Source organism: Pinus tabuliformis, chromosome 9 (assembly GCF_031772625.1).
Source record: "Pinus tabuliformis cultivar Carrire ecotype Pingquan chromosome 9, CPIR1, whole genome shotgun sequence".
Taxonomy (NCBI): Eukaryota; Viridiplantae; Streptophyta; class Pinopsida; order Pinales; family Pinaceae; genus Pinus; species Pinus tabuliformis.
This window is the reverse complement of record NC_142307.1, coordinates 385,002,468-385,030,366: the sequence shown is the minus strand read 5'-3', so window position 1 is coordinate 385,030,366 and position 27,899 is coordinate 385,002,468. Positions and strand designations below refer to the sequence as shown.

The window sequence follows — 27,899 nt, the reverse complement described above, 5'->3', positions numbered from 1 at the left end:
CAACATAAATTTTAAATTATTACTCATAATTTTGAAATAACTCAAAACTGCCGTCTTCTTCGAAAAATTAACGTCTGCATCAACCTAAATTAATTATTATTAATAATTTTGAAATAACTCCAAACGCACGCTCGGTATCGTGAACATCTCTTCTCTATATATAAACCGACCCTTCAATTTCTTTATAACAACAATTTTCGAGTTGCATTTGAAAAGCAGCACCAGACCCTTTGGGCGAACGATACGCAAGTCTTCGAACATCGTCTCGATCATTCTGTCGACTAACCGCTCTGAATTTTGAATTCATGAAGGTTGGTAAACAGCCTATATATGTTTTCGACTTGTTGTTGAATCAGCTCTTGTTATTTATGATCCCTCTACCTGTCAGCGCTCTGTTTTCCAGGTATCCCTTAATTTTAACTTTAGGGTTGTGCTATATTGTGAAACAGTCTCATGTTAAAATCCTGTACATTAATGGCAACTTTTCAAACCCTAAATGTAGATGGTATTAATGATTTATAGCCTTAATGGTTGGAAAGGATTAATGATAACCTATCCACCTGACTCAGTTCTATGACATAGTCATCACATGACTATGTTGTAATATCCTGAAAAAGCTTTGATGTAAGGCTCCCATAAATGGGGTTTCCTCATTATTGAGAAAGAAAAATCTATATAGATAGTTTTTCTCTTGCTTGTGTGTTGGCATTATTTGCATTTGGGATTATGGTATTGGAAATGAATGTTTTAGTTCTAGATTGTTGTGAAGTATTTGGGATTGGGGTATTGAAAATAAATGTTTTAGTCCTAGATTTTTTTGTGAATTATTAGGGTAACTGCCTAATTCCTTTGTTTTGTTGTATCATATTCATTCAAGATACCTCAATATGGAAGATATTCTTTTGTTGTATGACATTCATTCAAGATACCTCCAAAATGAAATCATAGTATCGTCTTATGGTTCTTTTTGAAGTTTTGTTTTCCATCCAGGTGCTTTAAATAAATGGACAGTCCATGATGTCATATTTCTTTAACTTCCTAGTGCATGTGGATGGATGGATATCAGAAATGAAGCAGTAGGGTTCAGGGCTGTTCAAGAAGAGGGAAAGCAAATCCTAGGATTGCTGAATTATGTATCTGCCTGTTCTCTTTTCGTTCGATATTTTAGCCTGTTACCTAGCAATTTTTTGGGATGGTATGTAACCTTTTTAGCTAGGGAAGTTCGGGGGCAGAAACCGAACTCTGTGCTCGTTAGGAACGTCATTCTCACTGTATCAGCATAAGGTTTTGAAGTTGCCTCGACCTGCAAGTTACCAGGTATTCTTTAAAATGTTGCACTAGGGAAGTCAAATTTAACATACTCATTTTCTTTTGTTTTACTACTTCTTGCGAATGTTAAGGGCAAGGAAGGAAAACACGTCTTTCGCTGAAGATATTTTTAAGAAATATTGGAAAACAAGAGATCCTTATATTTTATTTTGTATCGTTGAACAGATCTCTGCTTCCCGCTGACCTATCTTTTAGTAGTGAGCTCTACATAAATCAGAAATATTTGAGTTATAAGAATGGAAGACCCAAATATGAATATAGATATTGATGATAATGCACCAGAGTCTGAAAAGCCAGTGAGTAAACCACTGTATCAAACTAGTATGGAAGCTCAGTTTCAAGAAGTGGAGGCCGGAGTGGACCGAGAAGCAAAGAGGCCCAAAACATTAAGAAATAGTGAGGAGAGCGGGGATTCTGAGGAGAAATGTGAGTTCCCCAGTTCTCCGTCAAGTGATCGTCCAGAATGTTCCCTGGTCAAAGAATTAGAGGATGAGTATCGAGCTCTGAGGCGTGATAACTTGGTTCTACAGGAGGAACGGGCTTCTCTAACGGAGGAGGTGATAAAACTTCAAAGGGACATCAGAAATATTGAAATGGAGAAACAGGCACTTCTGGACAAGCTGGTGGTGGTGTCCAATCTTCCACTTGAAAACAAATAATCAGAAACCTGAACTGGTCATGCTAAAGGGTTCAGTTGAAGATCCAGATTTCCAATCTCGCAGTTAAAAACAGTTAGTTAAATATCAGTCAATTTGTGTTTTAATATCAGTGTTTAGTGATGGATGGCGCTTGGCCAGATAAATCATAGGCTTATTTTTCCATTTGTTCGGATGACTTATACGATCACTAACTTAGTCAAAACCTATGGGATATCTCTGACAAGAATATATTCTTGTTATTATTTTTTCAAAACTAATTTTGTTGGGTTATCGTTCTCTCATGAATCTTTTTCTTTAGCTGACCTGCGTTTTTTTTTTCCTTCTTTCTTGATCTAAGTTGTTTTCATTCTACTAAAACCTGTAGGAAAAGCATATTTTTTTTCTTCTTTCTTGATCTAAGTTGGTTTCATTCTACTAAAACCTGTAGGAAAAGCATATTTTCTGTCGGTCGTCTTTTTAAGATAAATCGTTTTGTGAGTGGAATTACTTGACGATTGGGAAATTAAAATCCATGATATTTGTAATTAAATAATAGATTTTCTAACAGTATTTTCATAAATAATGAAAATATTTATGATAATTGTAATAATATTTTATAATAATTGTTATATTATAATAATATGGTAATATTATTCTTATTATTAATAATATGATAAATCAATGTGATTAATAAATCTAAGTTAATTCTAATATTTTAAATTAAAGGGATTAATATTATAAACCCATGGCATCCTACAATATTTTTGCTAATGATTCTTTACAACAAAGTTCTCATTGTAGATGGAACAATAGAAAGGCTATAAAGGATCATTAAGTTGCACAATCATTATTGTATGAGACGATATTTGAGGTTTTTACAGAAGTTGTGTTTCTTACAAGTAAATAATTAACAATTTCGAGATCCTCAATGTTCTTATATAACACGAAACCATTGCACAGTGTTCTTGTATAAATGTCATTGGGTTTATAATCATGGTCAACCATGGTCCACTACCACATTGTACAAATATTGTCTCAATATGAAAATAAACCATGGAAAGTCATTGTCAACCATGGTTAGTCATGGTCAACCATGGTCCAATGTCACATTGTGACAAAGATTGTCTCAATATGAAAATTAACCAAGGCCAACCATAGTGAACCATGGTCCCCTATCACCTCCTCACAAATATTCTCTCAATACGAAAATCAACCATGGTCCCATGTCACCTTATGAGAAAGATTGTCTCAATATGAAATCAACCATGGTCAATCATGATCTACCATGTTCCAATTCCATGTTGCGAGAAAGATTGTATCCATATGGAAACCAATCATGGTCAACCATGATCAACCATGGTCCAATCTCCTTATAGGGCTCATTGATATAATGACTTGGATCATCTACACTTATGTTTTGGTACTTGTCTTATGGCCAATGCTTGGAGAGAGGCTCACTCTCCTTTTGCGACATATTTCTGAAGTTGACTAAGGGATTTTTGGGTATATATTTTGGGAAGTTAATTTGCAATTAAAGTGGTAACTTTGAACTCCCATCACAGTGACTTCAGGACAACAATTCGACATCCTTTTGCAAACCCTCTCATTGGACAAAAGTGAAATTTCTCTCTTTATCTCTGCATACGTTGATTGATTATATTATATTTGTTGGGACATTAAGATGTACTATTCATGGAAAAGGTATGTCCCTAATAAGGAAATAATTTTGGTTTTTCCCCTTATGGGGCTTTCACTCGCTATGAGCCTAATATTGGTGTCTTATGCATATTGATTATTTACTTATCTTGTTGAGGAATTAATGGTTGAATATTTTCATGTATAGCGGCTTATTGACTAAACGATAAAGGAGGAACTACTTCTAACAATAGAAGTAGTTATTAATTGTGAAAACCTATTCTAGTCATTGCATCACTACAATTTCAACATCGAATTTGGAGTAAAACAAAATAGAAATGATATAAAACATGTCATTATAAAATGTAAATTCCTTCCAATCATTACAAAGGTAATATTTATCAAAGCTAGGGACTGAGAGGTCACTTAGGAACCTCAGTAACAATAAGGATTTGAATCTAACATTCTATCCCCAAGTAATGTAACTAAAAAAAAGGGAAATGAGAAGTAGGATGCCTTGTAATTGAAGTCCATAAGCATGTTCTCGTCACCCGAGACGAGAGGAGAAACAAGGAAGTGTGTCAAGTTTTAAGATAAATGTTGGAATCAAAGTGTTGAAAACCTAAGACTTTAATTCATTTCAATATGACAATTGCTTCACAAATTCCATTAGGGCTACCTACATGGAAGTGAAACATCATAGATTAATGTGTTAATTCCTAAAACTCTTGGAGTCGAGAGGGAACCCATTAACTACAAGAAACATTCTATCTCTTAATAATGTTCAAAAGAAATAAAATTTCGATGACTTTGATGATAATAGATAACACAAAAATTTAAATAGGATTCATAAAAATAGTAAATTAATAGAATGCATGTATAAACTAAAATGAACACAAGAACAATTATAATGATAGTGTAGTAAAGACTTATTTCTATTTCTTTTTTTGGGAAAGATGGTATGTTACAATCAAAAGGCATGTTTCTAGTGCCCTTTAAAAAGGAATATAGTCAACTTAATGAAGATATGAACTTCATCACAGTCATTTCTGAACATCAAGCACAAAAATGAAGTCTAGAAAAATCATATCCAGTGGTAGGTTTTAAGCACAATAACAGTTTTATCATTGGTAACAAGAATTAATAGGTTAATTTATCTACAGAAAATGGAGTCTCATAGTCATTTTTGTTCCTAGTGTAGACTTTATCATGACGCTACACTAAAAGTCTTGAAAAACATCTCTTTAGTGTTCTCAAAGGGAAGCATACATATAGTATATGGTGGCATTTTTTTTGTACCTTCAACAAGGAGAGATATTTTTCTTATTGCTCTATATATGTGGCGATGGTTTCACTTCTTCAACGTATGCAATAGTAAAAGGCTTCTATTAGACATTATCTAGCAACAACATAAGTGGTAAAGATTTCACTCTCAAGCATTTTTCATGGTGTTGTAATAAATAGTAAGGTTTTCTTTCGGATATTGTCTAGAAACATTATAAATAGTAAATATTTCACTATCAATAATTTTTCTTGGCATCATAATCACTAGAAAGGGCTTCTTCGAGACATTTTCTAGTAGAAATATAAGTAGTAAAGCAACTGCAAGTGAAGAGGAGGTTTATAATTTTCTAGAGAAGTTTGGAGTCACCCTTTAGCAGTTGAAATTTGCATAAGCAATTTGTGAGGGTTTTGTAGTAGGGGTTTCAATATTTGGCATTGGTTTTTTATATCTTTTGATGATGTAAACAGGTCATGCTCACTGGTATGTGATCCCAGGCTAGTGCGTGAAGTTCTTTATTATTTCAAGGTGGTTGGGTGTTGCTAGGAAGGTGGTTGAAGTTTCCTTTAGGATGTAGCCTAAAAATATTTCAAGATGGCAGGGTGGTGGAAGGTCAAGTTGGAGCTTGTAGGGTGTTTGAGCATCCTTCCAATGGGTGCTAGTAAAGTAGGGTGTAGGCACATCCTTTCAGGTGTTGAAGTTGGCTGATAAAACTAAAATTATTTCTCTAGAGTACTAGAGATTTGGGGTTTCCCTTTTTAATTGGAGCTAAAGGATTGATATACTCAGAAAATTAGTGGACATGGGTTGGATTTTTTTTCTCGCCAAAGGGTTTCCATCTAAAAACATTTGTGTCTACTATCTTGATTTTGTATACTATTGTTTTATATTTATTGTTGAAGATAATTAATTCTATGAAAATACAAATTAACTAGTTTTAAATGAAATATTGATTAACTCCCAACTCAACATTTTCCAACAATCCATCCATTCATCAATGCAATAGCTCCAAAGAAAATCTAAAATAACTTCCACAAATAAAAATTCATCCAATACACTCCAATAGCCAAGAAGGAAATGAGTGAAAGTTATTTTAGAGGTTCAAATTCTCCAAGAAATGATGATGAGAGACTATAATGACCTCTCTCTTTTTTATACATGTCTAATTATCTATAATTTAGCCTCAGATGACGTCAAATTGTAAAGTATTGGGTTGATACTAGGTGAGCTTAGAAGCCAATCTCATAGCCAATAGAGAACATAAAAATTAGTCCATAAAAGAGGATGTAATGTTGATGTCATGTATACATGTGCCATTGTAGGGAATTCATTGGGATCTTTCAGTTCCAAGTCAATTCAATTTCATATGGATCAAAAAATCCAAATCTAAGGTTAGGTTCCTAAATCCCCATGCACATCATTCTATATACCCCAATTTTGTGTTTGGGGCACAAAATGGGTTTGATGAGTCTCTTGGTGATAGAATAGATTGCTTATAATCCAATTTTGAGGGCTAAAATGATGACTCAATCCCTCTCATGTCTTGATGGGCCAGAAAAACCTCATCTTGGCCTCATATCAACTTCCAAAAACCATATATATTGCTAAGATAGTTGTGAGCATTCTGGTCCAAATGCATCATCTCATGAATATTGCAACGAAAATCACAAACTCATGCCATTCTATAGGTTCCAATGGAATGAAATGATGTTTTGTGCATGATAGAGGTATCATGTATCTCAATGCTTCACCTATGGGGTGTCATAATTCTCCTTTAATGTACTTGGGCCACATTTAACTTTCCGAGCCAAGTTTGGGCTATTGATGTGGTGTATCTTGGAAAAAGAAATACCCATAGGTGAATATTTAAAAAGGATAAGATTCATTAGACCTAGATAGTTATTTATATCCCAAAGTGTATACGAATCAGTGGAACATCACATTCTCGTAAGCCCTTCCCCTACTATTGTATGGAATATAACAAGACAATCTTTATCTTTAAATTATATGTGGTAGGATATCTCTTGCAATGAAGGCTACGAATTTTGGTGGGATTAAATACACACAAAAAGGTTGATAAATTTATCTCCCAACATAAATTTTGGCAGATGGATCTCTTGAAATAACAAAATTTTCATGGAAAAGGCTTCACTGTAAGAAAATATGTTGGCCCAATTTTTAACCCCACACACCGTGAATGGAGTGGATCATACTCACCCCTAGGAATTATTTCATGGAGCTTTCCCACCCCTTGGAAGTTGCACATGGGGGAGGAGTTGACATTATGTATTTATTTAAAATAAATTATTTCAAACTTCAAGGTGGTCTTGGTGGGGAATCAAACAATTATGCAAAGTTATACAATTTAAATCTCATGCTTTTTCTTGCCTTTAAAAAGTGATGTAGGATGCTTCAAGGATTCCATGGTTGTCATTAACTCGTTTAGCAGGGTCACCAAATGTCCATGCACACACTACTTCCCATTCTTCAAGAGGTTATGGATCTTAAGCAAGTTTTCACTAGATTTTTTTATGTCTAATCTACTAGGAGAGGAAAACTATTTCCAATGGTCTTTGCAAGGAAGGTGCAAAGCAGAACTTGGGAAGATGCAAGATTCTAGAATAGAATGGAGACACTTACTGTGAGTACTTCCACAAGAGTTTAATAGAATACCTGCCAGTGCACCACTAATTTTTATAGAGGATGTTTATTATTGTTATTTAATGTGATTCTCTTAGGAGAACCTTTTGGAGCATAATGCAAAATGGTATTAGATGTTATCAATGTTATCATTATATTTTACACAATCTAAATCACTATTTAATTCCTTTAAGAAGAGATGAATATATATAGATATATCTATATATATATATATATAGATATATATATATATATATATATATATATATATATATATATATAGTTTCAATTAAAAATATTATAAAATATCAATTATCTCACTCTCACTATGCTTGCTCGGTTCATAGTCAATGTTACAACCTAGAACGAAGGAGATGTAGTAATTAATATTACGACTTACTATTAAAGATACAAGGTAAAAATATTTCATTTTCATTATTAGAGCAACAAATAAAACTTAGATTATAACATAGAAATATTTTATTTGTTGCTCTAATAATGAAAATGAAATATTTTTACCATGTATCTTTCATAGTAAGTTGCAATATTTCAATACAAGATTTAAATAAATCATTTCAATATCAAGTTCATATATATATATACCATACGATATGAAAATATTTCAATTTGGAGAAGGAAGAGGTAAAATATTTCCTTTGCTTGTTAATAAAATGAAATGTCTAATCCATTATTTTTAATACAAAAATTATATGTTGCGTTTAAAAAATATTAATAAAAATAAAAGCAATTGAATTTGGGTCATCAATAAAATATTTTACTATAATAAAATATTTTATTATACAAAGTTAAGTAATGCAAACATGCATTTAAAACTATATTGATATACTAATAGGCAATTTGATATAGGCAATATGCTTTAAAAAAAAATATTTCAATTTCATTTATGCATTCAAAAATCTAATTTAAATTATATATATATATATATATATATATATATATATATATATATATATATATATATATATATATATATATATAAGCATGAGAGGGATTAAATCTCTTGAGGTGGAAAAAAATTTCATGTTTTCCACACTAAAATGTGTTTGCATGTCAAAAGATTTGATCTCTATGTAAGGTAGATGTATAGTGAAGATGGGTTTCTTTAATATTAAATTATAAATTATAGCTCTTTTAACAGAAAATTATATTAGTTTATGGTTGAATAGCTACAATAAGGTATATGGTTAATAGGGATAATTAAGGTATAATATTGAAAATGTATTATAAATATTAATATAATTGTGATGAAGAGATTAAAGAGAAAATTAATATTACAAAGCTACATTGGAAAAGACAATAGAAATTAATCCTTGACCAAAAAAAATAGGGTAGTGATGTTGGGGTATTACTTATGAAAATTCACATAATTTAATTGAAATTCAAATAATTTATTTAGTGTGAAAATATTGTAGGGTAGAATATTGTGGAGAGAGACATGTAAGTTTGATATGCTCAAAAATTATGATAGGTTGAGAATAAAAGAAAGAAATAATTTGAAAAAGATAATGAAATCCTCTAATATGTAATATGTAAGGGGATTAGGATTTTTATAGGAATAAGGTGTTCATCTTTTTCTTACTAGAAGTATCAATACTAGTATATCAAGATGAGTTCTAAGAGAGTGATTGAAAATATGATGTCAAAGCTCATTTAGGCTAGATAGATTTCAGGTTTTCAAAGTTGTCAAACAATCAAGACAAAGGGTGCCAACTAGAAAATATTGTACAAAATAAGTGATAAGGTTCATTCAACTAAAGTGTATCTATATAGAGAATACATGTAATTGTTGGGTGAAGGGCTGCTCTCTAGTGAGTATGGAAGGCATTTTGTAATTCCTTCTTGTACTATTCTATTAAACATTTAGAATAAGTCAAATTACATAAACATAAAAATAAAATGAAAGCAAAAAAGTCAATTTATCCTTGAGAGTGAGTTTTCCAATGATATTCTTATCTAAGAAGAAACTCTCTCTCTCTCTCTCTCTCTATATATATATATATATATATAGAGAGAGAGAGAGAGAGAGAGAGAGAGAGAACGAGTTTGGATATATATAGAGAGAGAGGGGGGGTGAGAGAGAACGAGTTTGGATACAACTTAGCTTCTCTTGTACCAAGTGTGGAGAGGATAAGATTTCTTAAAGTGCAAAGGTCATTTACAGTTAGAAGATATTTGATTTGTCTGCTAGCTTGGGACATATAAAGATAAGATGGATCTAGGTGTTCCATTGGATTAGATAAATTTGACTCAGTCAAATTAAGATTGGTTTAGGCCAGAGGTCTATAGGTACCTACGGTTTTTCCCATGGCATTTTCCTTTAAAGTAGCATATTGAAAGGCTAGATGGGTCCATGTTAAGATGGGCCAATAGCCATTGGGAACATAGGAAAAATGTTTTCGGATACCACTACACTCTCTCATATCCTAACAACAGTATCAGAGCTAGAGTGCTAAATATGAGAGCTTGGTGAGTATGAGAACTTGGAACTTGCGCCCGAAAGGTGAATGGCGTGAAATTCGTATCAAAGTCTTCCTTTGGAGGTTTAGTGGAAGAAATTGGAGGTTTAGTGGAAGAAAATGATGCACGACCCAAAGAAAGAGAAAATTTCCAAGGGTGCCTTCCGGGACCCGAGGTGATGAAGGAGCATATTACCCTTTATCTAATCACGAAGTGGAGATGGATGCACACTGAGAAAAACTCATGGAGAATAAGTTTGCTTGTAAGGGCCCAAGCGAGTAGGTAGAATGGAATATGGTAGTTGAAAGTTGGATAATTAAATGGGAGATACGTATTGAAATGCCGTGTTTAATACTGAAACTGGGGGCTATTGAAACGCTGAGGTTTGCAAAAGTTCTGTAGCTATGGACACATAGTGCTCTAATTTCCGGACAATTTCAGTAGCTAGGATTTTTCTTTGGATAATTTTTTTGCTTGTATCATTTTGGGAGTAGTTTAGTCTCAAGAAAAATCTGAAGGAATGACTCGATAAATAGATACCTTCAGAAAGTACTATATGCTGTCGCCAGATTTACAAAAGCCAATAATGGATATCATGAGTGCATGATTTTGAGATATTATGGATCATGTAGTTAATGTGATGTTTAGTCATAATCTGTAGAGGAATGTAAGATTGCAGGAAACAAGAAAGCCAACAGGAGGAGCAAATGAAAGGCGTGTTAAATGATTGATGGAGTTGGCATTTCAGATGTTGGAAAGAGTCGTGGCAAAGCGGGAACACGATTACCATGTTGACAAAGAGATTTACACAAACGAGAGAGTACACATGTCTCTCGGGAAGATCAATATGCATGAGGATGGCCAAGATGCATGAGGACGGCCAAGTTAGGGTGGAATTAGGGTAAAGTCACATCACTGCTGTGGAGGGTGAAGGTGGTGCCTAGGCTAAGGTTCATAGTTATTTAATCGTGTAACGTACATTTTAAACATTAATTTATTTCCTTTGCTATAAAAAACTAATTGAAGTTTATTTTTTGAGTTGCTTTATTTATTGTTATTATATAATATTCATTGATTTAGGAAATTTGATCTACCTTCATTTCTTTGATATTTTATTTAGTACCTATACTTACTTTGCTTTGCTTTACTTTCGTTTTCATTTTCCTTTTCCTAATATGTTATAATTTATACCCATTAATTATTACATGTATAATTTAATGGTTCCCATTCCATTTCTTATACTTTATCTCTTTTTATTATTTACTTCACCATTCACTTTATCTAACATCAAAACACTAGCAGAAATTAACTTATTTTTTATAATTTTGTATAAGTGTTAAAATCATAAAAATTTGAGAGTAATTCATGGAGTAGAAAATATTAAGGAACAATGCATGTTCCACTCAATCATGAATTGTGTCCAATAGTTCTCCCAAGCTCAAATTTTCTTTCTTTTAGGAATCCCCCCATTATTTTCCTAAGTGGTTTGTTTTAAAGATTTCGTCCCAACATATTTTAGGTTTAAGGTCCACTAGCCTTAGGTCTAGTCCATTTTGTTTTACTTTTTTGAAAAGATATTCTTTTCATTTTCTTTAAACATGACTTTCCCTCTCTGTAGTGTTTTATTCCACCCAACTTAGTATTTATCTCCAACTAAATAATTAACATAACCTCTCAAGGAATGAATGCAAGGGGGGGTGAGCAGAACATGGCAGATTAGGGTTTTGTCAGGCCCTGCAACGGAGGTTCTACTCTGATCACGGGGTGTCTGCAACAACACCTCTGCACCCTTGGCAACTACTTACGGTAGCAAATAGCACATTCATCATGGATTCCCTTCCGTTGGGGGACTCAGAGCCTCCCCCCAATGATTACAATGAGCCTCAGTCTAAGAATAGAACTAACGGGGCATCTGCATCGGATGAGCCCGTCATCACGACAAAGCATGCAAACTAGAATAACGAAGGTAAATAGAAAGGGCCACAGGAAACAGTGGCAATGCCCGAGAATAGGCAGCAAGACACTGCAGGAAACAATGAGGTTCCTAAAGAAACCTATGCTACCTGCAAACCTATTGTAGCAGAGAGACCGAAGATTGAATTACCAAGTCAAATAATTAATACCCAAATCCAGTTCATGAAAGACCATGCTCTAATCAGGAAATTTATTGGCTTCTGGCCAATAGAGAAAGCCCTGCAGGGATGGATTGCAGCCAAATGGAAACCCAAAGGGCATATCACCCTACAGCTGGGACCAACAGGTTTCTTCATGGCAGTCTTTAACTGCATAGAAGACCGAAATAGGGTAATCGATGGTGGCCCCTATTTCTTCAACGTTGCAGGCATGTACCTAAGAGACTAGATCGAAAGATTCAACTTGGAAGAAGAGGATCTGAGTTGGGCACTAGTCTCGATTCAACTATACTCCCTTCCATTGGAGTATTGGGATGAAGAATCACTAAAAGACATTGGAAATGGTTTGGGGGAGTTCATAGATCGCGGAAAAAACAAAACTCAGAAGATATACTTCCTACGCCAGCATCTGTGTCTACATGCATATGAATAAAGCTCTTATAGATTCGGTAAGTCTATATCATGATGATTTTGAGTGGATTCAGTCTATAGATTATGAACATGTCCCCTTCAGATGTAGAAAATGTCACGCCCATGGCCATTTTTTTCGTGATTTCCCGCAAAATGAAAAGCCCACTACTTATACCATCTCATAGAAACCTAATTCTGAAGGATTTACAAAAGTAAACAATCACAAAAAACCCAAATCGTACCCAAAAAATCCCCCAGCCTGTGCCTCAATACCCCCTACTAGCAATAGCTTCAACATACTGGCTCAACCAACATCATTGGCCTCTGAACCCCCCATGCATTCTGCTGAGCCACCCAAGCTACCCTCTGCAACCAATCCCACAGATTCAAGGCAATCACAAAATCCCTCGCAGACCAGAGAATTCCCAATCTCCACTTTCAATATGGATTCCGATTGGAAACCTAATGGTATGGACATCGATATCTTTTTGCAAGAACCCAACCATTCAACTAACTTCCTGGCAGAAAGCAGCAAACCTAAGCATATGGAAGAAGAGCCTGAAAGTATAGACATAGGAGATCTGAACATATTCGGCCTTGAGCAAACCTGTAGGAAAAAAGAATCTCACAAAATCCCAGAAAGACAGCTAGAAAATTTGGAGGTAATTCTCTCTAGAGCACATCAATAGCGAACTTTAGGAATTTAACCAGGGAGTCAATGGGACGGAAAAAATATTCCCAAAGATAACAAGAAACGAGGGAGAAAGACAGATCTACAAAGAACCATCCTCATTGGGGAAATGTTGGTGGAATCATGAATATATTCCAAGTTAACAAAGTATTACAAGCCACTCCCCAATACTCAATCATGAAGCTCACGTCTTGGAATTTAAGAGGGTTAAATAGCCCTGTGAAATACAAAATGATAAAAAACATGATACAATAGGAGAAAGCTCAAATTTTCTTCATGCAAGAGACTAAATGTAATAGTATCACACTTGGCACCATTCTCTCAAAAGGTTCGCCAGGAAGCCAAACAGCAGTAGTGGACGCCTTGAGACCCTGAGGGGGACATGCAATAGCATGGGATGCACAGGCTATTATGCTCACTGATATCCATGTGTCTCATCATTTCATTCAAGCTACCTTCCATATCATAGGTACCAATGTTCATGGTCATCTCACAAATGTTTACTTTCCCCAGGAAGTAGCGAACAAGTTAGCAATTTTGAATAGATTAAATTTGCTCAATTCCACAAGAATCCATCCACTTTGGATAACAGGTGGTGACTTAACATGATCACTAAACTTGAGGAAAAAACCAGGTGCCGAATCAAACTGGACATTGAAAGTACTCATTTCAAGGATTTCATAAAAAATAACTAGCTCATTGATCTACCATTTAACAATGGAATCTACACATGGAATAATAAAATATTAGGCAACCAGCAAATTGCCTCCCGACTGGATCAATTCCTTATTCCAGACAATGCCATCCACCTTGGAGGATACTTTTCAGCCTCAATCTTACCTCTATCTCAATCAGACCATTGGCCCATCTCACTTCAATGGCAAAGACCTAGAAAATCCACTCGAAGACCCTCCTGCTTTGAAGCATTTTGGCTCACACATCCAGACTTCAACAATTTCGTCCATTCTGTGTGGAAAAGTTTAATTCCCCTAGAAGGAACAAAATGTTTCAATTTCAGCAAAAACTCAAATATCTCAAAATGCACATTAAGCAGTGGAATCAATTGACCTTTGGAAACATCTTTCAAGCTCAAAATGCTTTAGCTCAAGAAATGAAAAAAATCCAGTAGACCATAATTACTGAAGGAAGGACTGAAGCACTTTTAGAATAGGAAAAAAAACTTTAGAATCAGATTGAAAAAACAGAAAAGCAAGAGGAGATCCTCTGGAAACAAAAATCCAGAGTAAGATGGCTAAAAGAGGGAGAGCAGAATACAAAATTCTTTCACCGCACCACCATACAGAGAAGAATGCATAATAACATTACCCAAATTTAGAATCAGCAAGGAGAAAGATTGGACGAACATGAGGATATTGAGAAAGAGCTCCTCAATCATTTCGAAAAAGTTTATCAAGAGCCACAAATCAATAGACAACCAACTATAGAAAGGATTCTCTAGCACATCCCGAAAATTATAATATAAGAACACGATCAACTGCTCCTTCGTCTGGTCTCTTTACAGGAAGTTCAGTCTGCCATGTATTAGCTTAAGGAAGGAAAGCATCTAGTCCAGATGGTTTTACCTCAAACTTCTTTCATAAATTCTGGGATCTTATCAAAGAGGAAGTCTTGCACGTAGTGGAAGAATCTAGGACCCTCCATTGGATGCTTCCCTCTCTAAATGCTACTTTTATTGCTCTCATTCCTAAAGAAGAGAAATCTATTGCTTCGGACAAATTCATGCCTATAGCTCTCTGTAAAGTTATCTATAAAGTCATATCTAAAGTCAGTGCTTCCCGACTGAAGTCGCTGCTTCCCCTGCTCATCTTGCCAGAACAATTGGGCTATGTGGAAGGACGACAAATCATAGATGGCATCATTCTCACCCATGAGATCATACATTCCGTAAAGCACCATAAAAAAGCAGGTATGCTTCTCATAATTGACCTCTCTAAAGCTTTTGATAAGTTGAGTTGGATTTATATTCAAAAAATGCTTTCAGCCTTTGGCTTCTCTCCTCCTTGGGTAAGATGGGTCATGAGTCTAATCTCCTCTACTTTCTTCTCCATTCTAGTTAACAGAAATCCTTCCATCCCTCTTCATCCTTCTAGAGGCATCCGTCAAGGAGATCCCCTCTCCCACTTTCTCTTTGTACTTATGGCTGAAGGGTTAGGTCGTATTATCAAGAATGCACTTCAATCTCAAGAGATTAGAGGAATCTCTATCCATAATTCCCCTGCTATCTCTCACCAACAATTTTTGGAAGATAACATGTTGTCTAGGCACCCTTCAGTTCAAGAGGCGCTAAAATTCAAATCCCTACTCGATGATTTCTTGGAAGCATCTAGAGCCAGCATAAATACTGTCAAATCCCAAATCTTGTTTTTCACACTCCCTCCATAACTCAATCCTCTATAGCTCGCATTCTTGGATTATTTGTTGCCTCTCTCCCATCCAAATATCTTGGTGCTCCCTTGACTGATTTTGCATTAAAGAATATCTCCTCACAATTTCTCCTAGGAAAATTTGAAGCCCTCCTTTCCTCCTGGACTTATAGAGCCCTCAATATGGCTAGTCGTCTAGTGCTAGTCAAAGTTGTCTTGCAATCAATACCTCTTTATCTCTTCTCTATTTTGGTGGTACCAAAATGGGTGCTTAAAAAGATCAAAAATATACAACGGAACTTTTTATGGGGATCTTTTGGTCAAAATCGCAAATGGGCACTGGTCAAATGGGAAACAATATGCCTCCCAAAAAACTCTTGGGTTATTGGTCTCCGAGACCCTCAACACAGTAATGCATTCATGGGAATAAGAATATGGTGGACTGCCAAATATGCAAACAACAGACCGTCAGAGGATTTAATTCGACTCACAGATAAGGAAAAAGGCTCCTTAATCTGGAATGCTGCCAGAGAGCATAGAGCCATGATTCAACATCAGAGTTTATGGGAAATAAGAGAAGGAAACAACGCCTGCTTCTGGGTCAACTCTTGGTAGCAAAGACCCAGGCTAAGCAACCTGATCCAACGACCCCAAACTAAGGATTTGGATGAGCATCAGATGGAAAAAGTCAACCAAAACTGCACTCCCACCCTCAATGAGGATTATAGACAATGGCTAAGCGTGACACACATCATCAGGCAAAGAACAGAGCTAATACATAAGGACATTAACACAAAACTCACAAACCAGAAAATTAGATTTTCTGATAAGAAGGATATCTTATGTTGGGGGTACACTCCATGTGAGACCTTTACCACTCAGGAAGCATACAACCTTCTGATTAGCAATCAGAAATTCAAGGACCCTCTTTGGGACAAAACTTGGTCTCCTAGAATTTGGCCAAAGGTCTCTACTTTCCTGTGGCTGTTATGTTAAAAAAGAATACTCACCTGGGACAACCTAAGGAAAAAAATCTTCAGGCCCTCAATATGACCCAACTGTAAACAACAGGAAGAGACCATATAGCACCTCATGGACACATGCAATTTGGCAAATAAACTCTAGGAAAAAACAAGCTTTAGATGTCAAAAAGAAGGCAAAGTAAAAGGGGACATTACCAACACCATTCGCAGTTGGGCAATCAATCTGTACAAGAGAAAACTACTAAACTCTTTGTGGAAAATAATCCCAGGTCTTCTCATTTGGACTATATGGAAGGAAAGGAACCGCCGCATCTTCAAGAATCAATGCACACCAATAGAGATCATATGGAGCAATCTCTGCAAAAATCTTCAGGAAACCTTAGCACTCCAAACATGGCACGAAGATGATTTTCCCACCCTTCCGCAGGAGCAAAACATATCGAAGAATTGGAATCTTTGGATTAACGAGATACAGGAGAACCCCAGTAAATCCTCTTTAAATAACAAAACTTTCAGCAAATGGTTCCCTCCACCACATGGAATGACCCAATTAAATTTTGATGGAGCCCCCAAAGGCAACCCAGGCATGGCAGGTTATGGAGGAATATTCAGGGATCACAAAGGAAAACCTCTCTTGATTTTCCTAGGCACAATTGGATGGGACACGAGCAATTCAGCTGAGCTTGAGGAACTATGGAAAGGACTTCGTTTAGCTCAGCATCATGGCTTCTTCCCCTTAGTGATTGAAGGAGACTCTCAGATACTTATCAACATGGCTAATCAAATTCTACAGGGGACCCCTACTCATAAAGTGGCCTGCAGTTGGAGATTGGCAACACGTTTAGAGCTCATTGAACAATGGCTCACAACTAACAGAGAAATCACACTCAAACATATCAGAAGAGAAGGCAACAAAGTGGCTGATCTACTGGCAAATTTGGGGGTAGACAGTCATCAGAATCTACACTTAGGTTCGCTCGACATTATAAATGATGGTTCCCAGCTACAGGAATGCACTGAACTAGTGCAAAATGATGCAGCACCCCTGGATGCGAGTGGTTAAAGACGCGTTAATGCATATTAGACAGTGGGATGGCAGGTGGCTTAGCCACATGGCCACCCGCATTCCCACCCGAGATGATTTATGGCGAGCCACCATCAACCTACAAGCGCCATTACTCTGGTGCATAGGTCAAGGACTCCTCTATAAGTTTAAGTCCATGGTTTTGGTAAGCCTGCATACCTCTGCCCTGCCCCCTATGAATTGCTCCTACCTCCCTGATGTTGTGGAGCTAAGCTCATGCACGACAACAGGGAGACACTGTCGATTCCTAAGCTGTATAGATTTGGGGGATGGAATCCATTTTCCCCAAAATGTTCTCTGCACTCTACAAATTGAAGCCTCGATTTTGGTCTCTGTCTCTCGCCTGAATCGCCCTGTGAATTCCCATGCTGAATCTACCTCTTCCTCTGCGCACACTGTTAGCACCTTCATCATTTTGGCCCACACCAATCAGCTCCACCCCAACTGCAGGACCATGTCGCAACTCCGCCACCGAATGCATTGTAGGCGGGGCAGCAGCCGAGACAGAGACATTTGCCCCCCCATCCATCCCCCTATAAGCTGATGACCCCTTCGTCCTCCCCTTCCTCCACCTCATCCACAACCCAATTCTCTGGCTAATATCCCGCCACCCATAGTGGAAGAGGACGGGTCCAACCCATTGAAGCTCGGTGTGTCAATGCTGCAACCCAGACACTCAACGTCTCTGTGTTCCCTCACTAGCCAGATCAAATGGCCCAATTCCACTTCCACTGCACCATGAACTGCCCTGCCATCATCACCACTGTCTCTGTGGCATTCAGGGAGGAGACTCGCTTGCAGAATGAACACACTCACACCACTATAAAATATCCTGTCACTGCACAACCTGCCACTGTTCAGGAGAAGCCAGACGCCAGCAAATAGAAGGCGGTTTAGGAGAAGCCGACCACCAGCAAACAGAAGGCCTCGGGGAGCAGCTCTGGTTCTCGCAAACGCAAAGGCGCCTAGGACAGCGCCAAGCATGGTGAAGGCATTCCTGGTAGCAAGCAGGCAGTTGAGGATGATTGGGATGAATACAGGTGTCTAGTTGTGGAAGAGCCTCCTCCACCAAACGACACCTAGAGGGTCAACGCAACCAGGTTTCAATTCTCAGCTCCTATTCTTAGGGGCTTTTTTAATTTTTTTTTTCAAATTATGTCGTAAATTTTGGTAATTTACCATAACTGTTTCTCTTGGATTTTGAGCTGTAACCCCTGCGCGGGCAGCATTTTCCATTGGTTTTTCAGACTGGTTTCCCCTCAGTGGGCAGTCTTGAATCAGTCTTTTGGATGTCTAAACTTGTTATAACTTTGTTCTAGAACGCAGAGGCCGGAACCTCACTGTAAATTTACTGTTTCATTAATAGAATTAGTGCTACTTAGAAAAACAAGAAAAAAAGCCATAATCTTTCTCTTCCGTTATGTCAATTTTATTTCTTTTACTTATTTTATCTTAAGTATTTTTAAGAGACTTTATAGGGAAGGTCCATCCTATGAACTTGACCACCAACATCTTTTTCTAAGATAGAAAGAAGTCTTGTAAACTCTAGTGCTCTTCCCTGAATATTTACTTTATATATTAACTCAAATAATAATAAAATAATTACATCATCACATAAGTCTCATCATAGATTCCATTACCATTAAATCCAATAATAGTTCAACTTCTAAAAATACTATATGTTTAAAAGGCATAGCCATAGGGGTGTTAAAAATCAGCTACAAAATCATTGATTGCAAGAATTGGGAATAATTCATATCCTTGACACGACCTTTCTCATGATTGAAAGAGAGTACACTATGGGTAGGTGATCTGCCATAGAGGAAAACAAAGATTAATCTCGGCCACCCACATGCGTCATGGTAGAAGCAGGCCAATATGTGTTGAAGTGATAAAGTAGAAGTTATCATGACGCCACTGTTACAGAGGAGACAACCCATGTCACAAAATTTGTGCCTTAAGGAAGTAGGAGGGGATGCTAAGCCTCCCTTCGATGAAGATGGCATGAGAGGAGCATTGATAAGCTAGAGAAATAAAGGAGTAGAATATACAGATGAGACAAGTGAAAGAGAAGTGGTGATCGACCAAACAAATATGAACAACAATACAAAGAAGGAAGGAAGCAGTGAGTGAGTGAGACTCTCATTATGTTGTGGCCAAATTAAAAATTCTCCATATAATATTTTCCTTAAATCAAATGGTTTTCCCACTCTAGATTTATGAACACTTATAATTTTTCTCATAATATTTCTATTTAATGTAACATATTTAAAAATTACAAAGATGTTAAGTTATTATTCAATAATATCACTCAAACTATATCTTTATACACTTCTCTAATGGCTATGTGATCTAACACTTGCATATAATAAATATTTTATTAGTTGATTTCATTACTCTAATAAATATACTAAATATTCATTCCTTTCATTATATTTTATCTCACTCATAAATATTTTAATAATTTATTTTCTTAATAATTAATGTATTGTAACTTAATTATCGAGTGTTTTGAAAATATAATTTTAGGATAGACTAATGCCTAATTACCCTTTATTCCATGCTTAATGGACATTAATATTATTATATTTACATATATAAACATTTATTGTTAAACTTTTGGAGTCACTAATATTCGTGTGTTGACAATGGACTTCGTTGATAAATGGATGTTCTTTTATCAATAAATAACTCAAAAATGAAAACTACATATCCATATTTATGTTGAAATAATTAAATTTTTAAAAATATTAAAATATTTGATTGATTTATATAAGTCAAGAAATTTAATAAACAAATTCAAAGATAGAGGAAAGGTATACAAAATCAGAAACGTAGCCTATTGGATTTTTTTTCTCGAGAAACCTAATTTATCTTCAATAGAAATTCTCCCAAATATAACGGATACATCAACATAAATTTTAAATTATTACTTATAATTTTGAAATAACTCAAAACGGCCGTCTTTCGTCGAAAATTTTACGTCTGCATCAACCTAAATTAATTTGTTATTAATAATTTTGAAATAACTCCAAACACACGCTCGGTATCGTGAACATCTCCTCTATATATATATATATAAATTGACCCTTCTATTTCTTTTGAACAACAATTTTCGAGTTGCATAACGATACGATACGATACGCGTGTCTTCGAACATCGTCTCGTTCATTCTATCCAGTAACCGCTCTGAATTTTCAATCCATGAAGGTGGGTAAACAGCCAATGTATGTTGTCCTCTTTTTTTGAATCAGCTCTTGTTATTTATGATCCCTCTACCTGTCAGCGCTCTGTATTTCAGGTATCCCTTAATTCTAACTTTAGGGTTCTGCTATATTGTGAAATAGTCTCATGTTCAAATCCTGTACATTAATGGCAACCGTTCAAACCATATCTACATCAATGTAGATGGTATTCAATGATGCATATATGATACATATCTAAATCAATGTAGATGGTATTCAATGATGCATAGATGATATTCATTGATGTATAGTTGAAGTGGTTGGAAGGATTAATGATAACTTCTTTACCCAGTTTTCAGTCCTATGACATGACTATGTTCTAATATCCTGAGAAAGGTTTTACGCAGAGATTCCATAAATGAGGGTTTCCTCATTACTGAGAAAGAAAAATCTATATAAATGGTTTTTATATTGCTTGTGGGTTTGGGATTAGGGTATTGGAAAGGAATGTTTTAGTTCTAGATTTTTGTGAAGTATTTGGGATTGGGGTATTGGAAATGATTGTTTTAGTCCTATAATTTTGTGAAGTATTCGGGTAACTGCCTAATTCCTTTCTTTTGTTGTATGATATCCATTCAAGATACCTCAAAATGGAACATATTCTTTTGTTGTATGATATTCATTCAGGATACCTCTAAAATGAAATCATAGTATAGTCTTATGGTTCTTTTTGAAGTTTTGTTTTCCATCGAGGTGCTTTAAATGGATGGAAAGTCCATGATGTCATATTTCTTTAACTTCCTAGTGCATGTGCATGGATGAATATCAGAAATGAAGCAGTAGGGTTCAGGGCTGTTCAAGAAGAGGGAAAGAAAATCCTAGGATTACTGAATTATGTATCTGCATGTTTTCTTTGCGTTCGGTATTTTAGCCTGTTACCTAACAATTTTTTGGGATGTTACGTAACCTTTTTAGCTAGGGAAGCTCGGGGCAGAAACCGAACTATGTGCTCGTTAGGAGCGTCATTCTGACTGTATCAGCATAAGGTTTCGAAGTTGCCTCGACCTGCAAGTTACCAGGTATTCTTTAAAATGTTGCAGTAGGGAAGTCCAATTTATGGATTTATTGTTAATTACTTTGGTTTGATTATTATTCCGGCAATTTTTCACTTTTAACAGACTCATTTTCTCTTATTTTACTACTTGCGAATGTTAACGGCAAGGAAAGAAAACACGTCTTTCGCTGAAGATATCTTTAAGAAATATTGGAAAACAAGAGATCCTTATATTTTATTTTGTATGGTTGAACAGATCTCTGCTTCTCGCTGACCTATCTTTTAGTAGTGAGCTCTACAGAAATCAGAAATATTTGAGTTATAAGAAGGGAAGACCCAAATATGGATATAGATATTGACGATAATGCACCAGAGTCTGAAAAGCCAGTGAGTAAACGACTGTATCAAACTAGTACGGAAGCTCAGTTTCAAGAAGTCGAGGCCGGAGTGGACCGAGCAGCAAAGAGGCCTAAAACATTAAGAAATAGTGAGAGTGGGGATTCTGAGGGGAAATGTGAGTTCCCCAGTTCTCCGTCAAGTGATCGTCCAGAATGTTCCCCGCTCAAAGAATTAGAGGATGCGTATCGAGCTCTGAGGCGTGATAACTTGATTCTACAGGAGGAACGGGCCTCTCTAACAGAAGAGGTGATAAGGCTTGAAAGATACATCAGAGATATGGAAATGGAGAAACAGGCACTTTTGGACAAGATGGCGGTGCTGTCCAATCTTCGACTTGAAAACAAATAATCAGAAACCTGAACTGGTCATGCGAAAGGGTTCAGTTGAAGATCCTGGTTTCCAATCTCGCAGCTAAAATCAGTTAATCAAAATATCACTTAATTTGTGTTTTAATATCAGTGTTTCGTGATGGATGGCGCTTCGCCAGATAAGTCATAGGGTTATTTTTCCATTTGTTCGGATGACTCATACGATCATTAACTTAGTCAAAACCTATGGGATATCTCTGACAAGAATATATTCTTGTGATTATTTTTTCAAAACTAATTTTGTTGGGTTATCGTTCTCTCATGAATCTTTTTCTTTACCTGACGTGGGATTTTTTTGCTTCTTTCTTGATCTATGTTGGTCTCATTCTACTAAAACATGTAGGAAAAATATATTTTCTCTCGGTCATCTTTTTAAGATAAATCGTTTTATGAGTGGAACTTGACAGTCGGGAAATTAAAATACATGATATTTTGTAAGTAAATAATAGATTTTCAACAGTATATTGATATTTAGCCCAAGATTGCTTATTTCAAGCTCTGGTGCACGAGGGTATGTTGATTTTTTTTTTTTAATCCAGCGTATATATTATATTTCAAGGAAATATGGTCCACTGTAGATTAATTTTATGGGAAATATAATCATATGTTTCGTCTAAATGTTTGTCAAAGACTGTGATGGGTTAGGAAGCTTTAAGGGTTTAAAAAAAATTAAATTTAATAGTTCACACCTTTTATCATCAATTTGCTTGATATCTGGGCGACGGGTAACTATTCGTTTCAAAATTTGAGTCCGATAGTTTACACTGCATCCCCGATCACTCTTGCCGCTGCTAATTAAAAATTTTAGTTGGTGGATCGTTTGCCGTTGAAGTAATTAAAAAGATTTCAATTACGGTGGCGGTGATTTCATTTACACATTTGTTACATTTGATTTACAATATTTTTTATTTAATTGATCGATCGTGAAGAGCTCATAAAGTAGCTGTTTGGGTCATTGATACGATTTTTTTTTGCCCGTCGCTCATTGTATAATTATTTTTTATTATTAAATAATAAATATTAGCAATAATTAATGGCCACAAATGTCTTGTTAAATTATGGCAGATTTCCAAAATAGTCCGCGTCTCGTAATCTTGGGATGCAAATTGAAGCAATAAGTTTGATACACTTTCTAGAACATTGTGAAGAGGCACGAGGGTTTAACGATTTGCATGATTTGGACGCTTGCCCAAACACGCTTATTCCTGTAGTGTGGAAGGGAAACTCTTCCCAAATTGAATGTGTTTTTTATATGAAAAAGGTTATCAAAATTTTCACAAAGGTTTTTTATTTTGATATACAACTACACACTTAATTTGATTATGATATAATTTAATTTGATTCAATGTTTTAACACTCAACACTTAGTTATGTGATTTTTAGTTTATTTTAACACTCCCCCTTAATTATGATGGTTAAACTAAGAAATGACTAATGACAACTCAAACATGTTCGCTTGTCTATGTCACACTCAAATTTCTTCTATGAAACTCAAATATATCTTTTCTCAATGACTTGGTAAATATATCAACCAATTAATCACTAGATTTACAAGGCTTAAAGTGAACTTCTCCATTTCTCACAACTTATCTAATAAAGTGATATATAGTATCAATATGCTTGCTCTTTTGATGAAACACACTATTCTTGGTTAGGGAAATCGTTGAGGTGTTGTCAAAATATATTTTTGTCATTCCTTGTTGTTTTTGCTTGAGTCCATCAAATACTCTTCTTAACCACACTAATTGACATTTTGCTCCTAGATATTATGATTTTGCTAACGAAAGTGTCACAATGGGTTGCTTCTTAGATGTCTTTGAAATCACACATGAAACAAGATGGAACATAAAACCAAAAGTGTTCTTTCTATCATCCAAACTGCCTGCAAAATCACCATCTATATATCTAATCAAATCTTTCTTTTAGGTTCTTGCATACATTATGCGAGAATATCTAGTTCCTGCTATGTATCTCAAAATTCTTTTTCTTGCACTCCAATGTGTGTCTTTTGGAGTCTCCATAAATCTCGAAATCAAACTTACTCTTTGCATAAAATATGCCCTTGTAGTTATGAGATACATGAAGTTCCCAACCAATCTTTTGAATAGAGTTGGATTGACATTTGATCCTTCATCATCCTTTCTTAACTGTGTACCTGTTGCAACTGGTGTAGGGACAAGTTTGCAATTTTCCATCTTGAATTTTTTCAATAAATCTTTGGCATATTTATTTTGACAAATAAAAATTACTTTTTCACATTGATCAACTTCTATGCCAAGAAAATATTTCATGAGACCAGGATCTGTCATCTCATATCCTTTCATCATGTCCGCTTTAAACTCATCCAACTCAAAACCACCTCTAAAAATCATGTCATCAACATATAAGAATACAATCAAAATATGTCCATGCTCATTTACCTTTGTGTATAAGGTAGGCTCAATGTTGCTTCTGAAAAATCCATTCTTAATCATGTAGCTATCAATTCTATTATACCATGTTCTGGGCGCTTGCTTACATCCGTAGAGCACTTCCTTCAACCTGTAAACTTTATATGCGTTACCTTCAACTTCATTACCTTGAGGATATTGCACATAAATTTCTTTTTCTAGAATTACATTCAAGAAAGCTTATTTCATATCCATCTCATATACTTTCTACTTATTCTAAGCTTCTATGGCTAAAACTCGTCCTATAGTATCAAATCTAGCTACCAGAGCAAATGCTTCTCCAAAGTTTATTCTTGGTTGCTACGAGAATCCTTTTGCTACAAGTCTTGCTTTAAATATATCAATATCACCTTTCTCATTCAACTTTGTCTTTACACCCACTTCACACCAATGATATTTTTGTCCTTTGGCAAATCAACCAAATCCTATGTATCATCCTTTTCAATAGCTTCAATTTTTTCATCCATGGCTTGAACCCAATTTTCATCTCAGATTGCTTATTCTAAAGAAGAAGATTAGAATAACAACAATGAAAAATTTGAAGTAACATCTAAATCATCATAAATAGATTTCAGACTTCTCATATTTCTCTTACCATTGCTTGATTCATTACCTGATTGATTGTTAGGAGAACTTGACTCTGTTGATATTCTTAAAGATCCATGCTGCTTAGAAAATCTTGGAGTCATTTTTGGTGTGTCTCTGTTGGTGCATTCACCTGTGATTCTTGCTACTCCTATTCTGCTACATCATCTTCTTCCATCAGTGGCACTTGTGCATCAACTATTTAGTCTATACTACCATTCCACGACTCTTGTTCTCTGGACACAACATCTCTACTAATTATGGTCTTCTTGGTGACATGGTTATACAATTTGTAAGCTTTTGATTGCTCACTATAACCATAAAATATGAATTTTTCACTATCATCCAATTTGCCTCTTTTCCTTCTAGGCACATGTGCATAAGCTACACATCCAAATACTCTGAGATGGGATTCATTGCAAGACATACCTGACCATGCTCAATTTCGTACTCTATTCATCACACTCTTTGTAGGATATATGTTGATTACACAAATAGAATATGAAACTGCTTCTGCCCAATGCTCATTAGACAAGTTTCTGCCTTTCAACATGCTTCTTGTAGTGTTCATAATTGTCTTGTTCTTTCTCTCTGCTACACCATTCTGTTGTGGTGTGTATTTGGCTGTAAATTGTCCTGTGATTCCATGTTGTTTGCAGTAATATTGTAATGCCTTCGAATGATATTCTCCACCATGACCTAACCTCAATACCTTAATTTGTGGATCACTTTGGTTCCCTGTTAAGGCTTTGAATTGTTTAAACCTTGCAAAAGTTTCGGACTTCTCCTTCAAGAAGTAAACCCAAGTATTTATGCTATAGTCATTAATGAAAGTGAGGAAGTAAATACATCCACCAATTGATTGTGTCCTTAGAGTTCCACACTTGTGTATGCACAGGCTCAAGAGGTTGCTTTGCTTGGTATGTAACTCGCTTTGGAAAATTTTCATGGTGTTTCTTTCCCAAGATGGAACACTCACAAGTACTAGCAGGTTCTTTGATCGGAGGTAATCCTCTGACCATCTGCTTTTGCTACAACAATCTTAAACTAGAAAAGTGAAAGTGTCCAAATAGAAAGTGCCATAACCAATAATCATTGGAACATGAAATTGTAAAATAACTTATCTAGTAATTGTAATTCATAATTAGAGGAAATAGTTTGTTCCTCGTCATCTGTACCTTCGCTATTAGCTACTTGCTTGGGGGATTTTCATATATAACACGTTCTTAACCTTAAAAGATAACTCTATATCCTTTTTGTGTCAATTGACCAACACTTACCAAATTATGTTTGAGATTAGGAACATAATATACCTCTTGTCTTCGTCTCCCCCCTTCTTGGTCACAATGTTAACCACTACTTAGCCATATACATCTACAGTATTGTCACTCCCCATCTTTACCTCTGTTTTCACATATTCATCCAAATTTGCAACAAAATTCTTCTTGGATGTCATGTGTTTACTACAACCATTGTCCAATAGGCACACATTATCAAAAGATCCATGCCTGGTATGGCAAAGCTAAGGACATAGAGTTAGTACTCTCTATAGTGACATTACTTCTCTCATTCCCTTGACCAACTATCTTATTCATGTAATCACGAGCATAGTGACCAAATTTATTGAAATAATAAAATCTCACCTTTTATTTGTCAAATCTTTGATTATTTATAAAGTTTTTGGAGTTGTTTCCACTTTCATGTTCATGCTCTTCTTGGCCATCTCTCTGAACACTATATCTTCTGCCCCATCCTCTGCCTCTCGATGTACTTGTGCCTTGACCTCTGTCTCTTGAAATAGAACCCTGACCTATGGAAGGTGTCACTAAAGTGGAATCCTTATTTATGTTTATCCTTGCCTCATGCGATAGAAGTGATCCCATTAAATCATTAGCTGTCAATGATTGCAAATCCTGGGCTTCTTCTATGGCCTCTACCACGACATCAAATTTGGCAGACAAAGATTTGAGGACCTTCTCAAACACTGCTCAATCTTTAATTTCCTCACCATAAACTTTTAATTGATTTAGGATAGTCATGACCCAATTCATGAAAGAATCAATGTCCTCTGTCTCCTTCATCTACAAACTTTAAAAATATCTCCTAATATTCTGCAACTTAACAATATTCACTTTGGCCATACCTTTATAGCTTGTCACCAAAGTATCCCA

At 35.6% G+C, this 27,899-nt stretch overlaps 1 protein-coding gene across 1 annotated transcript; it reads left to right on the top strand.

Moving 5' to 3' along the window:
• The first annotated feature begins 17,189 nt into the window (after positions 1-17,189).
• LOC149148759 (uncharacterized) lies at positions 17,190-17,666 on the top strand. Its single transcript, XM_089442270.1, has one exon. It carries the CDS (start codon positions 17,190-17,192, stop codon positions 17,664-17,666), a length of 477 nt encoding a protein of 158 aa, XP_089298396.1.
• The last annotated feature ends 10,233 nt before the right edge of the window (positions 17,667-27,899 follow it).